Here is a 20,537-nt window from a genome sequence, read left to right as displayed (position 1 = left end):
CAGGGTTACTTCACAATGCTTTATTTTATTCTAAATCTATTGGGCCAGATCCCTAGATGGGTGTAGCTGATGTATCTCCTTCAACTTCAATGAGTCCACACTGATATACATTAGCCAAAGATCTGGTCTGTTATATATAAGAATGTTAAGGTCCCAATCCAGCAACATACTTAAGTAGATGCTTAACTTTAATCACATGAGCGGAGCCATTAATTTCAATGGGACTATTTGCATGCTTAAAGTTAAACACGTGCTTAAGTGCTTTGCTGGACCCAGATCTTTTCCTTCCCCCACATTGCATGGAAACAGATGCTGACCTGACAGACAGAGGTGCTGTGAAACTGTTCATGCATGTTTGAGCTCCTCAGAGAGAAGATGCTGTCAGTGCAAATCATTGTTATTAATATACCTGCTCAATTAGGAGCTCAATTCCCTTTGGAATTCCATGGCAGTTGGGTGCCAAACTCCCATAGACATCTCTGAAAGTTCCAGCATAGGATATGTCTACACTGGGGAGGAAAAAGCCCACAGCAACAAGTCTCAGAGCCCAGGTCAACTGACTATGGGTTGTGGGACTCACACAACAGGGCTAAAAACATCAGTGTAGACATTCCCGCCCAGATTGGAGCCCAGGCTCTGAAACCCAGCAAGGGGGTGGCTTCTCAGAGCTGGGGCGTTGCTGGAGCAGGAATGTCTACACTGCTGCTTTTAATGCTATAGTGGGAACCTCATGAGCCAAATCAATTGACTTGGGCTCTGCGGCTCGCTGCTGCCAGTTTTTGTTTTGTTTTTTTCAGTGTAGAGTTACCCTTAGAGTTGAATAATATGAAGCCAGGCAGGGTACAGATTACAGAAAGCAGCCATGTCAAACTATTACGGGTCTGATTCTCTACTCCAGGACACCATGTTCATGCAGGTGCAACTCTACTGACATTAGTGAAGTTCCCTTGGTATAAAACCAGTGTAAATAGCAAATAATCAATCATGGTGGATGTAAGCCTCGTTATAAGGCCAATGAGTGACTTAAAGGGGAGAAAATAACTCCCCAGTGTTTTCATTAAGACTAGTTCAGCAGAAACAAAGCCACTGAGAAAAGGAAGGAATCTCAGACCATGTTTTACGTGGTCTTATTGCTCCAGCATCTTGGATAGTTCCCTACCTAGCTGGCCAAAGGTTTGACTACCCAGTATATAAACATATAGCTCCCTAAATGCTTTGGGGGATATCTGGAGCCACACTGCCACATTACTGCATCAAATACTAAGGGTTCTGGTGGAACTAAAGGGCCCTGTAGTCTCTGACAAAGCAGGAACCGTGATGCTGTTATGGAAGAAGTAATGAGGGAGCAAAGGGAAGGACAGTTTGCCAAGCGAGCTAGTTTGCATAAGGTGGAGTAGGGAGTAATGAGAGGAACCAAACTCCACCTTTGCCTGGGATGCCTTTGCACTGATTTGCATTGGAATCTGGTGAGCAGGATAATAATGATCTTACAGTGCTTTCCTTAGAGAAGCAACCAATCAATGAGTTCTTCAAATAGTCTTCCTGTTTATAAAGTGTAGCTCTTCCAAACTGGGTAAATGGAAACCCAACCATGTGAGTTAGGTGACTAATCACGTAGGGCAACCAGTTGTTGTCAGTAGCTACCGGTGTGGGGGTGCTCTGCTCTTGTTCAATGATGGTAACAGTTGGCTGTGTGCATGTTCCCTCTGTGTGCTGCCCTGGCTCTGCGCAGATCACTGACACAGCAAACCCCAAGAGAACCCCCCAAAGACCACAGACTCTAGTAAGTTACGAAGGAACCCGAGCCAGGTTTATTGTCAAACAAAACACAGTAATAGTTTCCTATAGACTCTACAGGACATACTACGAATATGTGCCCCCTGGCAATGGACACAGCTAAATCAGTGGCGGGACACTCCATTGCCCTCTAGGCTGGACAAAGATATGCACTCCAGGACCTACTTTTATACAGTTACAGGATAGATTACTCATCCCTATGACATATTGAGGTACAGCCGCTTGGCTCAGTAGGGTGCTGTCTTCCCTTTTGATCATGTTGTTCCAGACAAACAGATCTATCCATCATGCTGTCCTGTCTTTAAGATGCACCTGCCTGTTCCTTGTTATGTCCATGGAGTGTCCTTGTATCGGGCTGTCCAGGTGCCATCTTGGCACAAGTTCCTCTTGTTAGCACTTATATGTGTGAATGCACCTGCTTCTAACAACTCTCTTCTCACCAACTTCTGTGAGCGGGGCCTGCCTCTGGCTCACAGCCCAGCTTTTGCTTAGCAATGCCTGGAAGTACTTTGGTTCAGGCTTCAGGCCTCAGACTAGGCCTCTGACACAAGAGTTTATATTTCAGGGCCTCATCTTACTACACTGGTGACTCGCGAACGATGCATACTGGCAACAGACACTTTGTGAACAAGGCCTAAGCTGAAATTGGTTCATGCTCAGAACTCATCCAACAATGCTGATGAGCAAACAAATATGTAAAAATTGCCACCTGTTTGTGGACAATTCGCAACAAGGAACTAAATCAATAAATAATTTGGTGGTGAATTGTTCATCCAGATCAAGGTCAATATCACAAAACAGCAGAGGCTGGGTCTGCCCATGACTAGCTGCATCGTGGCAGAACAATGAGTAAGTGAATCAGCAGGGCAGCTCCCCCCTCCATCCTGAGGTGCCCCCCCCGCGGCAGCTCCCCTCCTTCACCCTAAGGCATCCCCCTGCAGCAGCTCCCCGTCCCCCATCCTCCGCCCTGAGGCCGCCCCCCCAGCTGACCCCTGCTCCACACACGAGTACGAGCACCCCGAGCGTGCCATCGCTGCCTCACTTCTCCTGCCTCCCAGGCTTGCGGCGCCTAAGCTGATTGGCACCGCAAGCCTGGAAGGCAGGAGAAGTGAAGCAGCTCACCCCTGCCCTGCCTCCTCCCCGAGCACGCCGTCGCTCTTCACTTCTTCCGCCTACCAGGCTTGCTGCTCCAATCAGCTTAGGCACCGCAAGCCTGGTAGGCGGGAGAAGTGAGGCAGCCATGGCGTGCTCGGGGAGGGGGCGGGACAGAGGTGAGCTGGGGTGGGGAGATCCCCTGCGTGCCAACCCTCACCCCCTTACTTGCTGCAGGCAGCCCTCCCCGAGCTCCCCTGCCCCAGCTCCCTCCACCTAAATGCCTGCGGCGACCGGGGCAGCCGAAGATCCGGCCACTGCGGTCGCTGCCAAAGAAAATGGCACCCCCCAAATCCTTGCGAATGGTTGCACCGGCCCTGCGGCTCGATTACCATTGTATCTGACCACTGTGCTATTCATTCAGTATCCTGGGACAATTATGCACATGGGAATAGGATTGTCACTGCATTTCTCTATTAATGCAGTGCGCATGGTTTTTATCTTGGTGGTGCTAAATCCTCAGCTCAATACTTGTGCTCTGGCTTCAGTGCAACAGGGTAGGTGCTTGACATGGGTGGTGCTTGTACAGCTGGTCCTTTGCTCAGCCATATGAACCAATCACCTCTGGCCATAAAGGGATGGAGGAAGGGGAATATGCAGCAGCCACTATTTATGATAGGTCTCGCTGGCAAAGCTTTGGAGCAGAAGAAGATGGCCAGTCAAAGAATTTCAGCTGCAAAAAAGCAAAGCAGGTGGGAATTAGGGAGATCTCAGCAGCATGCATCGAGTGTAGCAGCTAGTGATAGAAAACAACGTTATCCTCTTCAGCACAAAAACTGTGCCAAGAGAAAAACCAAATACAAAAATTCTCCAATAATAATGTGTATTAGGATAGCTTCTAGCAGTCCCAACTGAGATGAGAGCCCGATTATGTTAGTCACTGTACAAACACATAGTAAGAGGCAATTCCTGACTCAAAGAACCCACTCTGTAAATGAACAGACGGAGAAGGTGGGAGGAAGGAGTTGTTATCCCTACTTTATATCTGAAGCCTGCAGAGATTAAGTGACTTTCCCGAAGTCACAGAGAAAATCCATGGCAGACCAAGTCTCCTAAATGCTATGCCAGTGCCTTCATCCCAAGGCTGCTCTACCTTCACAGAACAGTCCATTGATTCTAGTCTAATGGGGTGGAAAGACGAATTAATGTCAGAGCAGAAGAGGCAAGGAGGCTGGCCTTCTAAATCATGTAGAGTTTGAAGGGCTTTGAGGAATCCCAGTCCAGACCTGATGGACCTTGGACATCTGCTGTAGCAGGGTAATTTCTCTGTATCAAGGGCCCTACACGCTGATGGTGAGCTCCAGAAGCTGAATAGATCCAGAGTTCCTATTTTCTTTTCCTAAAATTGATTTCAGTGAAGATTTGCTGATTTACACCAGATGGGGATCCAGTCCATTGACTTCAGTGGAGCTATGCCAGTGTATATCAGATGAGGTTCTGACCCTATATCTGTGTTAAGTTGTCTGCGCAGAAGGGCTTCTATCAGCACTGGGCAGAGGGAAGCATTCAGTCTAGTCTCCACTTCCCTCCACATTTCCTATCCAAACTTTGGAAGGTTTTCATTGATTTGCTCCCCTCTGCAATGTGGAACAGAGGGAAACATTTGTAGTAGAAAGACAGCTTCAAGAAAGGGGACAAATAGGTGAAGAAAGGGACCTGAAGCCATAGACCCGGACTTCCAAAATCGATGTTGAATCTTTTTTTAAAAGGTCTGTTCTAGCTCAGCCAGAAGTTATGGGTTTTGATACAAGAATCACTGGGGGAAGTTCTCTGGCCAGTGTTCCAGAGGTGTTCAGACTAGATGATAAGGATGGTCTATTCTGGCCTCCAAATGTATTAATTTATATGAATCTATGAAAAATCTGTGTCTCAATTTTGATCCAAGTGTCCAGGATCTTGGTTTTTATCTCTCATCCAAATGATGCAGAGATCTAAATTAGGTGCGTTTAAAAAAGGAAAAAGGAAAAAAAAAAGTAAATGCTGATGCTTCAGAAACACGAGTAATCTAGTTCCAGCACTTCACCTGTCTGATTCTCTCCCATTCTAGATGATCAGCTGAACTCAGAAGAGAAGAAGAAAAGAAAGCAGAGAAGAAACAGGACCACCTTCAACAGCAGTCAGCTCCAGGCATTGGAGAGAGTCTTTGAGAGGACACATTACCCCGATGCCTTTGTACGAGAAGACCTTGCACGCAGAGTCAACCTCACTGAAGCCAGAGTTCAGGTAAGTAATACCAGAAGTCAATCTTCTGCCCATCTCATCCAAGTACTGTCAGCAAGCCACGGCTTTAGCATTCACTCAGCCAGCAGGATGGCTGCAGAGACAGAGGATTGTTAAAGAACAAGAGCCTTAAAATCATTAGAAGAATATAGGTCTTAACTGTCAGTAAAGCTCTCATACAACTAAATGCTATAGAGATCCTTCTGAAAAGCTCTATCATATTTCACAGGGTGAAACATTATAGTTTTCCAAAAATCAAACAGAACAATAACAATAATTTTATCACAGTAGAGCCCCGGAACCCCAGATTGGGATCGAGGCTCCATTGAGTTAGGTGTTGTACAAATCCATGCAAAGACAAGGGTCAAAATTTTCAGAAGTGACTTAGAAGCCTATTTTCAAAAGTCTCACTGAAAGTCAATGGGATTTAGGCTCCTGGGTGCATGTTACTTTTGAAAATGGGAGCTTCTATGTCACTTAGGTACTCTTGAAAATTTCATCCTCAGTCCCTGCCCCAAGTCTATCTGAAAAATCCAAAAAAATTAATAGAGAATAGGATCCTTTCTGTAGAATTTTTCAGCCAGATTATGGAATTCTATAGCAGGGAGAGAATTCACTAAATTCTGTAGGAATGTGCCATGAAAGAAACACAACTGCAGATCTTATCTGCTTTAGCAATCAGAGACAACTCAGCAGGGGCTTGGAAGTGGTGTCTATTTTTGTAATCAGATTGATGACACAGGCAAAAATGTCAAGTCAAGAAGCCTTCTCCAAAGTGAGCTGTATGGGTTATACACTGTAGACTGAGCTTCCTATGGAGGCATTACACCCAATATTTAATTATGGTGGCAAATGTATGCTATTTTGGGGGGTAGAGTAGAAGGTACCGGATCATGATGAGGGAAACCTCAAGAGGTTGAGACTTTCGGGTCAGATCTCAAAGTTGAGTTGTGCATCATGGCTTTAACCTTCTGGTCTGGCTAAGGTGCACTCCGTGTAGACCCAGTATGGCAAGGAAAGGCGGGTTTGAAACCCCCTTGTGCCCCTGTGCAAGATGAAGCAACCTCAGGACTTGTGGCAGCAGTAAGAGGCCCCAAAGGGCTATTATGTTGGATGCGAGTTGATGGAGTGCAGCATCACTCTAAACATGTGCTGTTGCTTAAAGGTCCGGCAGAGAGGGAGGCAGAGAGAGCTGGTTATGCCAGCTTTGTGCACCCAAGGAGTCTCATCACACCACCAGAGTGCCACCAATGGTCCGCATCAGCTAAAGATCCCCTTGACTTGTTCTGAACCTCAAGAGTTTTCGAGATTGGGTAGGGAATCACAATAGGATAGGGTTCTTCATGGGATTGCCAAGGCTTCCTGCTTCTGCTCAGGCTAGAAACACAGCCTGTGAGTGACCTTTCTCAATCCTTGCTAGAGCCCAGAAACACAGAGCTGTATGAAACTGAAAGTTACAAGGAAACAAATTGCTCACAGCCTTATCCAAGTGCCGGAGACTTGGATTCCACCAGAGGTTCTAATGAAGGTTTAAGTTAGATTTATTTAACCAGAATGGATGCACCCACTGCCAAGTGAGTATCCAGGCCTAGAGTGGCATTGCAGGGAATAGTCCACCTCCCAAACCTCTGTTCACATCAGTTGTCACCAGAGTTATAACAGCATAAACTCTCACTTGTTTTTACATTTGCTAGTTTAGCTGAGCAAGATTTCCCCAAGAAGTGTGGAGGGTGAGAGTAAAGCCCTTGAGCAGTTTGAGTTTGAGAGCACAAGAGTGAGACGGGTCAGGGAATGAATGAAATTGGCCTTTTAAATTCTGATAGTTCTTGGACTGAAGGGAAGAGCTTATGGGTATGTGCACGTGTGCGTGTGTGAGAGAGAGAACACCTGTGTGCATGTGTGTATGTTTGTTCATTGATAGATTCAGAGTTTAAAGCCAGAAGGGATTGTTAGATCATCTAGTCTGACGTCCTGCGCCACACAGGCTATTCAAATTCACCTAGTACCCCTGTACTAAGCCAAATAACTTGCACACACATGTGTGAGTGTTTGTGTGTGCGCATACATATGTGTGTGCATGCATGGGCTAGCAGCAAAGATATGTGTGTTGAATTTTAGGGCAGGGCATGAGTGCCAGGCATTGTCAGGGGAAGGGATCACCATGCATTAGGACAGCAGGGCAAATCGTAACATAAAAGCAGCTGCTTCTACAGCTCAGGGCAATGGACCAGCGGCAGCTTCCCAAGAATCCCCCTAATTCAGGAATGAGGTTCAAGCAGCCAGCAGCCTCTCCCAGAGCAGCCGTGATCTTAAAGGCCAGACAGGACATCTGCATCTTCACTGAGAGGATCCTTGGTGCTCGGGCACTGGGGTGGAGACATGAGGCCACCAGCATCATCCTGGGTCCTGGAATATCCAGAAGCAGGAGAGGTCCAGCTCATGAGCATCTCTCCTGTGGGTCCCAGCTTGGAAGCATATGACCTCCCACATGCTGCTGCTTCACCTTGGGTAGGGAAGATGATTAGCTGCTCAGGCATAATGGAAGCTCCTCCTGCAAACACAGTTCATCAGTCCACTGCTGGTCCTTTCCTCACAACGGGGTTCTGGCTCTCCAGGCCACCATCACACCAGGGTGCCTGGGCCCCCAAGTATCTAATAATGCAGGAAGAGTAGCAGAACATCGGTGGAGCAGGTTTTAATCTCTGGCCTGTCTGTCTTTCCCCCTCCTCCTAGGTGTGGTTTCAGAACCGAAGAGCAAAGTTCCGCAGGAACGAGAGAGCCATGCTGGCCAACAAGAACGCCTCCCTTCTCAAATCCTATTCAGGGGATGTGACTGCGGTGGAGCAGCCCATAGTACCTCGCCCAGCTCCAAGACCCACTGACTATCTCTCCTGGGGAACAGCCTCGCCTTACAGGTGAATGCATATCCCATCTCTAGGTGATCAGCCTCCTCTGGCCTTGTTCAGCCATCACCTTCAGAGGTCCTTCTTCATCTGACAGTGACGCTCACCGGGAACACCCTGTGAGAGCCATATCTTGGGCCAGATTTCCTGTTGCTCCTTTCCCACACCCAGGCTTTAAGCCACCTTTGTGCATCCCTAATTCTGACCTGTGAGGCTTCCTGGCACAATTTAGGGCAGCCCCAGCACTGCTCTAAGTTGCACTGGCTTGTAACAACACCCTATAGGCATTGCACAGCTGGAGCACATAGCATTCTGGCCAAACCCCTCCTGCCCTGGACCATCTTCAACACACTCCCTATGCCTGGGGCTGCAAGCGGGGCTAGCATAGAACATTTATGTCAGCCTTGTGCCAGGCAAGAAACCCCCTTGCAACAGAGATTCTCTAGGGGGCTGTTTCTTGTCTCTTTGTGGCCCCTTTATGCAGTTCAGACAGCTTGAAAAAAGAGTGGAGGGAGAAGGGAAAGGAGGAGCCGTTATATTTTGTGAGCTTGCTTAAATAAAGAATAGAATTTAATGTGACTAATTTCTGGCTTGTTTCATTTGAAATACAGCATCTAGATTAAACGGGGTCACCACAAGAACACCCACATTGGTAAGGGGATGCTGATACAATAGTAGCCTTTGTTGAGCACTTTAAGGACCTGACCACTTTTGTTGTTAAAAAACTAGAACCGTTGTGCCCTGGGGTGGCTAGCGGGAGCGGAGAGGGAATACCGAGTCTTTCCTCTGGGGGATGCTTGTTTAAACGCACATGTGGGTGGCACCAGTCTCTGAAAGAAGTCGCCTTCTGGTGGCAAATGTAAGATTAGTGAGTGGTTCCTCTCTCTTGTTCCTAGTGCACAGGCATTAACTTGTTGTTGGCACTCTCAGCAGAGAGGCCAAGAACTGACGTGACTCTTCCGTCCCTAGGCAGGTTGGCAAAGTTCCAGGAACTTCCCGTACCCTGATCTAGCAATAGGCTCAGCTGGGTCATCCCAGCATTGTCTGGTCAGCTCTAGGGCACAGGGGCAGGGCTGCGTAAGGAGACAACAAGACTCAGCTGTTGGGCCCCAGAGCACCAGCCTGAACCTGCTCAGTTCTGGGGCTTGCAAGCCAGCGAGCTCTCAAAGTCTCAGGTCTTTTATTCTAACTAGGACAAGACTAAGCCAAGGGGAAAACGTGAGCGGGGGAGGTACATTGCTGCCATGGAAAGTGTTTTTCCTGGCACTGGTGTTGTTGCTCTGGTAGGTCTGGTTGCTCCCACTGACACCCAAGGTGACTTGCCAATATTGGAAATACACAAACAAGGTAGCAAAACAGGGGCCCAGCTTCCCTCTCTGCTGAACCACATACCAGAGGGAGCTTTCTGGAGCGGCAAAGGGAGGAAGTGATAAATATGTTGCTAAAAGGAGCAGGGGCGGGCATTCCTTTCCACGAGTGGAAGCTGGCCTGATAGCATGTTCTAGGAGTTACTGGGCCATGTGAAATGCTGCCAGCGTAAAATCAGAAAGGGAAAAAATCTCCTTAGCATTTGCACTTCATACAATTCACAGCCCTCGCCTCCCTTCTCTGGGCAGTCCCCAGCCAGCTGGGGCCTGCTCTCTAGGATATGGAGGGAACTCAGGTTGTGCTAGCTTGTGGGGAGGGGGAGGTGGCTGGTGGATGCTTTTAGCACAGTGGCTTGAATTTAAATGAAAGGCCTGAAACTCTTGACCATTGCTCCACCCTGTCACAGCCCAATGTCAGCCCAGCTAAGCCACATCCCCTGTGCTGGCCTTAGAGAGCCATACCCGATCAAAGGTCTCAGGCCCAAAGTCAATCGGGCCTATTCCTCACAGCACTCATGCAACAAACAATCACTCGCCACGTGGCATCCCCTATATGTTGGTACTTTTGCTCAGTGGTCCTCAACCATGCACACACCACAACCTCATGTTAGAATAAAGAGGGGGTTAGGACACCCCCTCTGTACAGACAAGGAGTGTGGTCTGGTCATGACACTAGGTGAACTCAATTAACCCACCTTTTTGCCCTGTACACTGGGGCCAGGCCTTTCCCTCTCGTTTTTACCTGCCTGGCTGGCAGAGCCCCTTCCCATGGGGGTTAGCTCCAGCATGCATCCTGGCTTGGGTGCTTTGCCCGCAGTGTTGCTTGCTGGAGAGGAGTGGGGTGGTGAGACGGTCCAGGAGAGATGAGTGCAGATGGCCGCTCCCTTCCCACCCCCTATAGCTATTATGGTCACGGTAACAGGGATCTGTGGAACTCATGTGGCTCATTTCTACCTCTCACACTTTTAAAAATAGATCCTCGTCCCTCCCAAGATGTTGTTTACACGAGGGGCTTCATAATGGATTCTAGAAGACACTGCAAAGGTAACTTCCAGGGGGCAGGGGGCATTCTGTATGGGCTGTATGGGGCGGAGGCAGCACGGTCACTGGAAAGGCAAGGAGGAGACTGCCAGCTGGCTAGGCTGGTCTGGGCTGCTGTAAAGAGGAGGGACTGAAGTGGGCTCAAACGGAAGCCATGCCAGGCCCTGGAAGTGAGCACAGAAGGGAAGGCAGCAGGAGGAAACTGTCAGGCTCATGCATTAAGTGGGTGGGCCTAGGCCAGATGCAGTGTTTAGAGGGGTGCCCCATGCTGCTCCAGGTCCGTGTGGATGGGTGCGCTCCCCTCTCTAGGTCACAGTGTTTAGGAGTGTTTTGTCCCTTCCAGGCCACTGTTTATAAGGGTTCCCCTACCCTGAGTTAACTCATAGAGGTTCCCCTCCCACCATACGACAGTTGATAGGGAGACCCCTTTCCTTTCAGGGTCACAGTTCATAAGGCTGCCCTCTCCCCTTCAGGGTTGCAGTGTGTACACAAAGTCTTATGGCTGGCCCAGAAATACATGGCAAGCATGTGGCCTACAGAGTGCTCAGTGATTTTGGAGTCCAGCTCTGTCAGCACCCAGTCCCAGCACACCCCTACATCCTCCGGCTTCCTGCTGTGACTCCCTAGTTTGCTGTAACATGGAGTTCATCTTTCAAAGACAAGCAGCCCTGTTCCAACCCGCCCACCCCCAATCACTGATCCTCCTCTTCTCTGCGCCCTCAGCGACAAGCCCCTCTGCGGGCTACTTGGGCTACTGAAGCCCAAGTGTCTTAGCACAGAGTCCCGCAGAACAGAAAGCTATGCCCTTTGTGCTCTGGGACCATCCTTTCTGCAGTTACTAGAGCTCTGCTGGGTGGAGAACGGGCCCAAGGCAGGATGGCAGAGCAAGGGAAACCTGTGGTCTCTGCTGCTCACACCTGCAGGCAGTGGCCATGGGCAGATATAAGGCGAGCAAAGGTTGGAGATCCACAGAGATGATCTGCTTTCCCTGAGGTAGGCATGCTAATGGCTAATGGCTTCCTTACCACACCACCCTGCCCTTCACCAGCAGCAGAGTCCATGAGACAGAGGCTGGGGTGATCACAAGAAAGCCCTGTAGGGGGCTTTCTTCTGGGAGGAAAAAACTCTCGTCACCTAGCCCCCCCTCCCAGCATCTCTGCCAGAGCTGCCTTGCTATTGGGAGATGCAGGAAAGATGCACCTGTGCAATTACTTCAGTGGGTCTTGGAAACACCTGACTGAGTTTTAAATACCATTGTTTCTATCTTATTCTGAAAAATAGGTTAATGGGCTGCTGTCAACTCTTGTGCCACCCTATAATGGAGAAAGGGAAGACCCAGGAGCTTATAAACTTATTGTGCTTAACCATACCACATATCGCTGAACTTTGAGGTAGTTTGCAACCTCACGCAGTCTCACAGCACCCCTGTTAGCTAGGGATATATTATTCCCATTTAGGAGACAGGCAAAGTGAAGCAGAGAGATTAAGGCCCAGATCCTTAAAAGTATTTTGGCCCCTAAATTCCACTGGAATCAAGTGACTTGGCCAAGGCCTCAGAGAAACACAGTAGCAGAGTCAAAATTAGAACTAAGGTGGTCTTTGCTTCAAATTCTGTGTCCTGGCCTCTTGGCACCATTTTACAATGTATGCAAACAAAGCTTATTAATGTTGGTGGGAGTTAAATGTAACATCCCTATGTTGGAACCAAAAGAAGACAGCAGTGGGGGTATTAAACTATTGATCTTTTATAGGCAAATTGCCATCCTGTGTGTACTCTGTTCTCTGCACCCCTCAAAATTCAGTCAGTTGCTAGTCATATTTTGGAGTGGATTAAGAAATTCACTGGAATAGAGTTGCACAAACTGTGAAGCAGACTATGGAGTAGTTCAGTGGGCTGGGGTCGCTATAGTACAATATAAGTAAGTGAAAGAGAAATCCAGCCCTAGGGTCCCAAGTTTTATAATAACCCCTTACCATGACTACCCTAGTATTCTACAGTAATGGCCCAAGATGCTGCAAGGACGCTGTTGTTAGCTGTTGTGTTTGGGACCGTTGTAGAGCCCTGCAGCATTAGAGCTCATGAATTTCAGCTGAATTTTTTTTCGGTGAAGAATGCAGGTATAGCAACATCAAAATATTTTGCAAATTCAGTGAGTTGTTTTGGCTGGAAAAAACCCTAACAAAATATTACCCCAAAATAGATTTTTTTTTTTAGCTTGAAACAGCTTTTTGCTTCAAAATTTCCTTTCATTTAATGAAAAAACAATTGAAAATGCTTGAAACTGAAACGAAACATTTCATTGAGGGTTGAAGGAAACTTTTTTTTTCTTTTACTTTTCAATTTTCTGAAAATTTTGAAAAATGGTTTTAAGTAGACTCAAAATGACATTTTATATATATATGTATATATATATAAAATGAAGTTTGATATAATAACCACCTGGTTATTATAATTCATGGTGTAGACAGGATGGTTAGCAATGACTTGCCGGTGAACCGACAAATTGGTTATTCACTCAGCTCTATGCTGCATTTTACAGAATCATAGAAATGTAACACTGGGAGGGACCTTGAGAGGTCATCTAGTCCAGACCCCTATGCTGAGGCATGACCAAGTATACTTAGTCCATCCCTGACAGGTGTTTGCTCTTTTGTATAATGACTTCTGTTGAGGTAGAATGTGTCTAGAGTGGAAAATTTAGTCTCTCCTCAAATTCTCCTATCCCAAGTTATTGTTGAGAGGCCTTTGACCACCTGGTTATTATAATTCATGGTGTAGACAGGATGGTTAGCACTGAAGTCAAACCAGCCTCTACCAGGAGCCACTGTAACAAAAAGGTTGAGGCCTGGTCTATACCTAAAACTTATGTCAATCTAGCTACATTGCTCAGGGCTGTGAAAAATTTCATGGCCCCCAACCCACACGGTAGGTGCAGCAAAGCTGATTTTAGGATTCTTCTGTCAACTTAACTTCCACATCTCAGAGAGGTGGATTATCTACATCGATGGGAAAACCCCTTTTGTTGATTTAGGAAACATCTAAGGTAGTGGCACTGCTGTAGCACCGTTGCTGTACCGTGGCTGTGGAGATGGAGCTTTTCAAAGGAGTTTAAAGGAATTAGATGCCCAAATCCTATTGAACTGGCACCTATTCGGGATTTATGTCTAGCCATTTCCTGGTGAGGAGAGATGAAATTTCGCCAGATCTGTCATATAGTTGTGCATATGAAGTTGGGATTTTTAACTGAATGAAAAACAGAAACCTTGAGTTGTGCTACTAAACGCTACAGTATTTTTCCATTCTCCAAGCAGGCTCTTCCTGTTTGTGATTCTGGGTAGTGTAATTATTATTCACTATTGTGGTAGCTCCTCCAGGACCCAGTAAAAAATCTGGGCCCCGTTGTGCTGGGTGCTGTATGCCAGTATAATGAAAATATGGTTCCATACATCTTACAATCAAAGTATAAGACAAGGCAAGAGACAAGTACAACCCAGCAACAGGCTTTTTTCCTGTACTAAGAAGTACTATAATGAAAAGGACCACTAGAGGGCTTTCAAAACTTTGAAGGTGACATTCACCTCTATGCAGAGAGCGAGCACAAGGATCAGGTGGGCTGGGATGCAGGGCAGAAGAGTAGGACAGAGAAAGGGGAGATATTGAGACTCAACATGGGGCAGGAGGGATGGCAGTTGGCTCCAGGCTGGGAAGAAGTATCCCAGGGGATCCTACCTGCTCCCTGGCCCATTCCAGACCCTCCAGATCCCACTCTCTGCTCCCCAGCCCAGTCCTGGGTGCCACTCCAGCTTCTGCAGGTCCCCTCCATGACTCCCCCAGCTGTTCACAAGTTTACGTGGGAGCAGAACTCCCAGCATATTTCCATTGCAGAGATGCTAGGCCTTCCTACACTGCCCCCACCCCCCACCCACCAGGTTTGCACCCAGCCCCAGACACCACTTAAGTCTCGTATAAAATGTTTTTTAAGGATGTAAGTGGTGCATGGCCTTTTGCACAGGAGTTAAGAGTGACCAGACAGCAAGAGTGAAAAATTGAGACAGGGGTTGCGGGTAATAGGTGCTTATAGAAGAAAATACCCCAAATATCGGGACTGTTCCTATAAAATAGGGACATCTGGTCTCCCTACCAGGGGTGTATGCCAGCCTATTAGCATAAATTACATTACAATATTTAGATATAGCTAAAAATCACAGAAAACTGAGATCAGCCTTGACAAAATGCCAAACCGAATTGATTTCCTGATACTTCTCAATTGTCTGCAGTACACATGAGAAATGTACCCTGTCAAACTATTGGGATTCTTTTAAAAATTGTTTCACTCATTCAGTGCACTTTATTTCCTCGGGGTCTTTAAATCAGCATCGGGCAATCATTGCAAGTTCCCCAGTTCAGATCGGGCTTTTATCTGAATGACCCACACCTGTTGTTCCTGAAAAACTGCTCAGGGAATTTCTTGGGAACAAGGAATTTCTACTTTTGTTCTGGAAAGGTAGATGTAGCATTAAAATGAAACATAGTTTCCACAGGGTATGTCTAGACTGCAATCATGGGGTACGACTGCAGCTTGAGCTGATGTATCCGAGTCTGCCGTAATTTGGCTAGCTCAGGTATTGGAGCAGTGAAGCTGTGGCAGCACGAACTAGTCCTGGAAGTGATTCCTCCAGGTTCCAGGCAGGATCAGATCGCTGCAGCAGCGTGGGCTATCTGATCCTGCCTAGAACCTGGGGTAATCACTTCCAGGGATAGCCCATGCTGCCACAGCTTCCCTGTTCTGGGACCCGAGCTAGCCAGATTCAAGTTAACTTGGGTATGTTGGCTTGAGGAGTGTAGGTATACCCTTAGATTGCAAGCCCTGTGGGACACAGACCATACTTTTGTTCTATGTTTGTACAGCACCTAGCACAATGGCATCCTGGGCTGTGACTGCAGTTCTTTGGTGTTACCACAATACCAATAAATATTAATAATAAATTTAACCAAACGTTATTGAGCCTCAGGAAAGCTTCAGGGTTCAAGGTTTAAATTTACAGTACAAGACAAAGGTGCAGGTGGGTTTGTATTTTATTCCAAGCTGTTCATCCTTAATGCTGTTTTGACATCTTTCCCACATTATTTCTCTGCGTCAGGCTGAATATCTTTCCCATCCACAAAGTTAATATGAGTCGAAAGCAGTTTGAGCTTTTGTAATAAAGACAGTTTGGAATCCCCTTGATTACAGTAGGTTTTGGATTGGGCCTTATGGGAGATGACTGTTAGATCATGTATGTGCTGTCCAGTGATGCTTAGTGGCAGCTACTGTCACACTCTGTAACACCTTGTGCATTCGTTCTCCAATCGGTGCTAGATGTCTCAGGTTACAGCCATACGGTGGCTGTAAAGGGATATGCCACTTCCATGTTCACAGTTACCAATCAGCTGTTAAACAGGAAAAGGGACAACAGAGAAAATGGAGCAGGGCCATGGGAGTAAAGTGTCTCAATAGGAATGCTGCTGAAGTTTTATCCAGTGATAAAAATCCATCTTATCCCACAACCAGGGGCGGCTCCAGGCACCAGCATGCCAAGCGCATGCCTGGGGTGGCAAGCCGCGGGGGGAGGCCTGCCAGTATCTGTGAGGGCAGCAGTCAGGCAGCCTTTGGCGGTGTGCCTATGGGAGGTCCGCCGGTCCAGCGGCTTCGGTGGCAATTTGGCGGTGGGGACACCGATGGTGCGGCACCAACAGACCTCCCACAGGCAGGCCGCCGAATCTGCGTTACCAGCGGACCCATGCCGCCGAAAGCCACTTGACTGCCATGCTTGGGGCGCAAAAAACATAGAGCCGTCCCTGCCCACAGCCCTACCAAAAGTGCAAAGGAAGAGTTTAGAAAACAAATGTCTGAATGGATGTGATGAGTCAAATAGTTCCTGTAGTCTAGGAGATGGTGTTCCCTAAAGCTAAGGTATGGCACTGCTACCGTGCCCATTTCTAGGCTGGGCAGTGAGAAATGCGAGTGTTCATGATCTGTTCTTTCTGTTTCTCGGTGGTGTTTGGTATGAAGCTCAGTTTTCTCTCCCTGGCCAGGCCACTCAGGTGATGTAACAATGGATGCTAGTGACTGACAAAACTTGGCTGGGATGCAAGTGACAGAAAACTGCTTGCCATTTCATACAGGAAGTGGTGGCACAATCCATCTGGGTCTTTTTGGCAAAATGGACTTTCCTGAGTTTATTTTCCTGTGAAATGTGTCTGGTAGCTGCTTGACCTGGAATAGGGTCTGTTCTGGATCATCTGAAAGTTTCTGTCTCGAGCAGCAAATATAACTGATCTGCATTTAAAATTCTAAGGGTCCAGCTCTGACTTGTGCAGTCACTTAGAAATATCACCAGCAATTTGGAATATGTGCAACACACTGGCAAAACCTTTGCTCTCTTACCTGCAGTAAACCCTCAAATTTTCCCAAGGTAGACTTGCCATTAGAAAGAATCTCTGATCATAGAAATCAGAGGTGGAAAAGGGCTGTGTCTAGTCTATCCTCATGCTAATGCAGGCGTGTTCCTTCCAGTATATTCTAGAGCCAGGACCTCAGACCTGAAAACACCTGAACTTTGACAAAGGTTGGCTCCATATGTGAGCTTTGCATCTGGTAACTATTTGTAGTACATTCTCATGTACTTTGGTCGTTGTGGGCCTGGTTCATAATCCTTTGACTTCAGCTGGCTTTGGATCAGCCTGTAGTCTGGGAAGTGTCATTAGATAGGGTGACCCATCAATGCGCTAAAAGAGAAATTACTAAAATGTCCAGTCATGGTAAGGAATGTTGCATCCAGTAACTGAAACATTATACATCATGATGTATGCCCATGTCAGCACCCACTCATCTAGCAACTGTTTTCCAAGTTCAGTGCAGCCCTGATTTGTAGCTGGATTCTGATTTTGTTTTTCTTTCTTTTTTCCTCTTCTCTCCACCCTAACAGCGCCATGGCTACTTATTCTGCTACGTGTACCAATGCTAGCCCTGCCCAGGGCATGAACATGGCCAACAGCATTGCCAACCTGAGACTGAAAGCAAAGGAATATAGTTTACAGAGGAACCAAGTACCGACAGTCAATTAAACACTGTCTCAAAGAAAGAGTAAAACACAATGACACCTGTCCTGCTTAGCAGTTTGCTCATGCTGAAAAAGTAAACCCTGAAGTGACTATTGGGACAAAAGCAGGAGAAAAATGAACTGCAAATTAGTTATGATGTTCCTCTTTCATTGTGGGATAATGCCACCACTTTGTGTCAGGTTTATCGCTTCTGCTCAGTATACTATGAGCTTCTTCAGTTAAGGACAATTCCATCCTTGTTGTTTATTTTATACGTGACTGCAAAAGAAACTCTATCAATCCAACCTTTGATCTTCTCCCCTAGACTTTCCGGAGGTTCAGCACCGGGTCCCTCACCTCCTATGCCCCAGTTCACTCTAGAAAAGGGAATTCCGAAGCCAAAGCCCTCTATGTTGTATCTGGATGAGATTGAAGTCTCCTTCCATCGCTCCAGACCAAGGCTGCAGCTGCGAAGTCGTTATCATTAGCCTCTAAGGAGGCTTTATGAGCAACACGGTGGGTTCCTCTCATCCAGTTGCCTGGAATGTTCAGCATTTCATTCACACCCATCTTGAGTTTAGAACTTATTTGCCTCTTTCTGATTATTTCTGGCCCAGCCTCTTTAAAAAGCCAAAGAAGAGAAGATCCTTCTCAAGCTAGAGTGCGTGTCTGCATGGGGGAGATTGCTCGAGAGCTCAAAGATTAGGACTTTGCCTTACTCTTCTTTCTATGCCTTATGTTTTGTGCCACAGGTAACGGTGTTGTCCAAACGCATTTGTTTTATATATACTGTATATATTTATATATATAAGATATACATGCAAGCTTGGTTGGTGTTTTTTATTAAACAAAATAAAAATACATTGAAAACGTTCAGGATGTGTGTGCTCCAGCCAAGTTCCTATAGAGACAGATACATATCAGAGTGCCAGATTCCCATTTATGGTCGTATGCTGCCCTCAATCATAGCAATAATAAATAGCTTACACTTAGAACATTTCATCTCACAGAAGGCCACAGCACATTACAAGCTGTCAGCCAAATCCCCATGTCTTTAGTCAGGCAAAACTCAGGATCCAGTTGATCCAAATCTGGAGGTCAATATTCCGAGCTAGATCATCTCTTCCTATGGGAAAACCCATCCGACGTGGCCCTGGGGGAAGAAATATTGTTAAGTTCCCTTTGTGGAGTGAGTAGGGTTTGCTCCTTCAGAGAAGTGAGGACTCTGGCCCTCCAGCACTTCAGATCCAGTCAGATCTTGGGAAATTCACCGAAGACACAGGACCATCCACTGGGTGCGGTGCCAAGCGATAGAGGAGGTTCTCCCACCATGGAGGGATTACACACCAAGGTAAGACAGCAGGGGCCAGCAGTGCTTTTTCCCCTGAAATGTCCTCCCCCTTGTGAAACTCAGACAGGGATGAGATTCCTATCAGATCCCCTTCTGTACTTCCCCCAACCCTGTGTGGGTCTAGAGAGAGAAGGGACAACATTATGAAGCTGTCTTGGATGTGTGCCTGGAAAGTTTCCTTCTGTCCATACACCCTGAGGGAAAGTTGATCCCCTTGTGCTTTTACTGCTGCCAGTGGGAGTACACCTGAGTGAAACCAGAGGGCCTGCTTCTGCCAGCCTTTCTCACGCCAAGTAGCACTTACGCACAGAAGCAGAGCCACTGAGGGCCAGGTGCTGAGACCTGTGCTCCTTGAATGGCCCCACTGAAGTCAATGGACTGTTCAAGGTACTACTCGATGTGAGTAAACATTGGGCATTGATCTGATGATTATATATACACAGAGCATTTCCCTAACAATACCATAGATCTATATCTAGGTGTTGAAGCAGCCACCTTTTGGCTGGAATATGGCTTTGGTCTGGCAATAGGCCCCACCATTCTAAACCAGGCACAGCCATTTAAAATGAAGGTGAGATGTTAGGTAGGCAGAATATGAATTAGAATTTAGCCCGAGCATCAGGCTTAACACTTGCAAAAAGCATATGAACCAAGGGCCAGATTCTCTGCTGGTCTAAATGGGTGTCGCTTCGCTGACTGCAGTGCTGGGCTGATTTGCATGAGGTGATGAGCTGGCCTCCATGCAGCCAGGATTTTGGTTGTATCTAAAAGACGGCGCCTCCGTGCACTTTGGCGTGGATTCGTTCAGGACTGAATCCAGGGGATGAGCGCCTCCTGCTGAGTCACCAACATCAGGGTGCAACTGTGTTGCCCAACCTTACAGGTCGGTCCATTTAGGAGTCCACATGCCATGCCGGACAGATAGACTTGCCTTCCCTCCCTCCGACTTGAGTAGAATTTGCCCTTCAAAACAGATCAACTTTTTAAGCAGATTGGCCCACCTCTCTAGTTCTCTATCTAACTCTGCTTAGCTTCTGAGCTCTAGCTGGCAGGGTCACATGCAGTTGCGGATGTCCCTAAGAGTTCTATGCATGGCACGAGGAGGTCATAATACAGCCAGCCATTGCCTAGTCAGCATCAGCATTCTGCTTCAGACTTCCCACCATTGCATCAAGGTTACTGACCCTCGTGATTTTCTTGGGATATTTGGTGGGGTTCCTAAAGCCACAGATCCTGGAGTCGCATGATTGCAAGAAAGTCAGCTTTCATTTAGCATCTCCCTACTGCACCCCACAAAATTCTAACCCTTGTGGTTGTGAAGAAAAGAGAGACAGTGTGACTCAAGTGGGATGAATACCCACTTCGTCGGATGCATGTAGTGGAAAATAGTCAATGCATCCGACGAAGTGGGTATTCACCCACGAAAGCTCATGCTCTAATACGTTTGTTAGTCTATAAGGTGCCACAGAACTCTTTGCCACTTTTACAGATCCAGACTAACACGGCTACCCCTCTGATAAGTGTCACCTAATGACTCAAAAGTTAGACAGTAAAGAAAAATGACCCAATATTTACAAGACCCAATGCCCCCAAGTACAGGGCGGGGGCAGGCCCGGCGTTTC

At 47.1% G+C, this 20,537-nt stretch overlaps 1 protein-coding gene across 2 annotated transcripts in view; it reads left to right on the top strand.

Annotated features, from left to right (window-relative positions):
- Nucleotides 1–18,438, top strand: part of PRRX1 (paired related homeobox 1) — a 93,710-nt gene extending 75,272 nt beyond the window's left edge. The window contains exons 2-5 of one of the 2 annotated variants that reach the window (XM_050963409.1): nt 4,997–5,172; nt 7,903–8,084; nt 10,415–10,483; nt 17,450–17,541. In XM_050963409.1, the coding sequence (XP_050819366.1) occupies nt 4,997–5,172; nt 7,903–8,084; nt 10,415–10,469 (413 nt within the window). In that variant the 3' untranslated portion in view covers nt 10,470–10,483; nt 17,450–17,541. Of the gene's footprint in view, nt 1–4,996; nt 5,173–7,902; nt 8,085–10,414; nt 10,484–17,449 lie in introns of both variants that reach the window. The other variant, XM_050963408.1, reaches the window with a different exon arrangement.
- The last annotated feature ends 2,099 nt before the right edge of the window (nt 18,439–20,537 follow it).

The sequence above is a fragment of the Gopherus flavomarginatus genome, chromosome 7, assembly GCF_025201925.1.
Source record: "Gopherus flavomarginatus isolate rGopFla2 chromosome 7, rGopFla2.mat.asm, whole genome shotgun sequence".
NCBI lineage: Eukaryota > Metazoa > Chordata > Testudines > Testudinidae > Gopherus > Gopherus flavomarginatus.
This window is presented reverse-complemented; position numbering and strand designations above follow the sequence as displayed.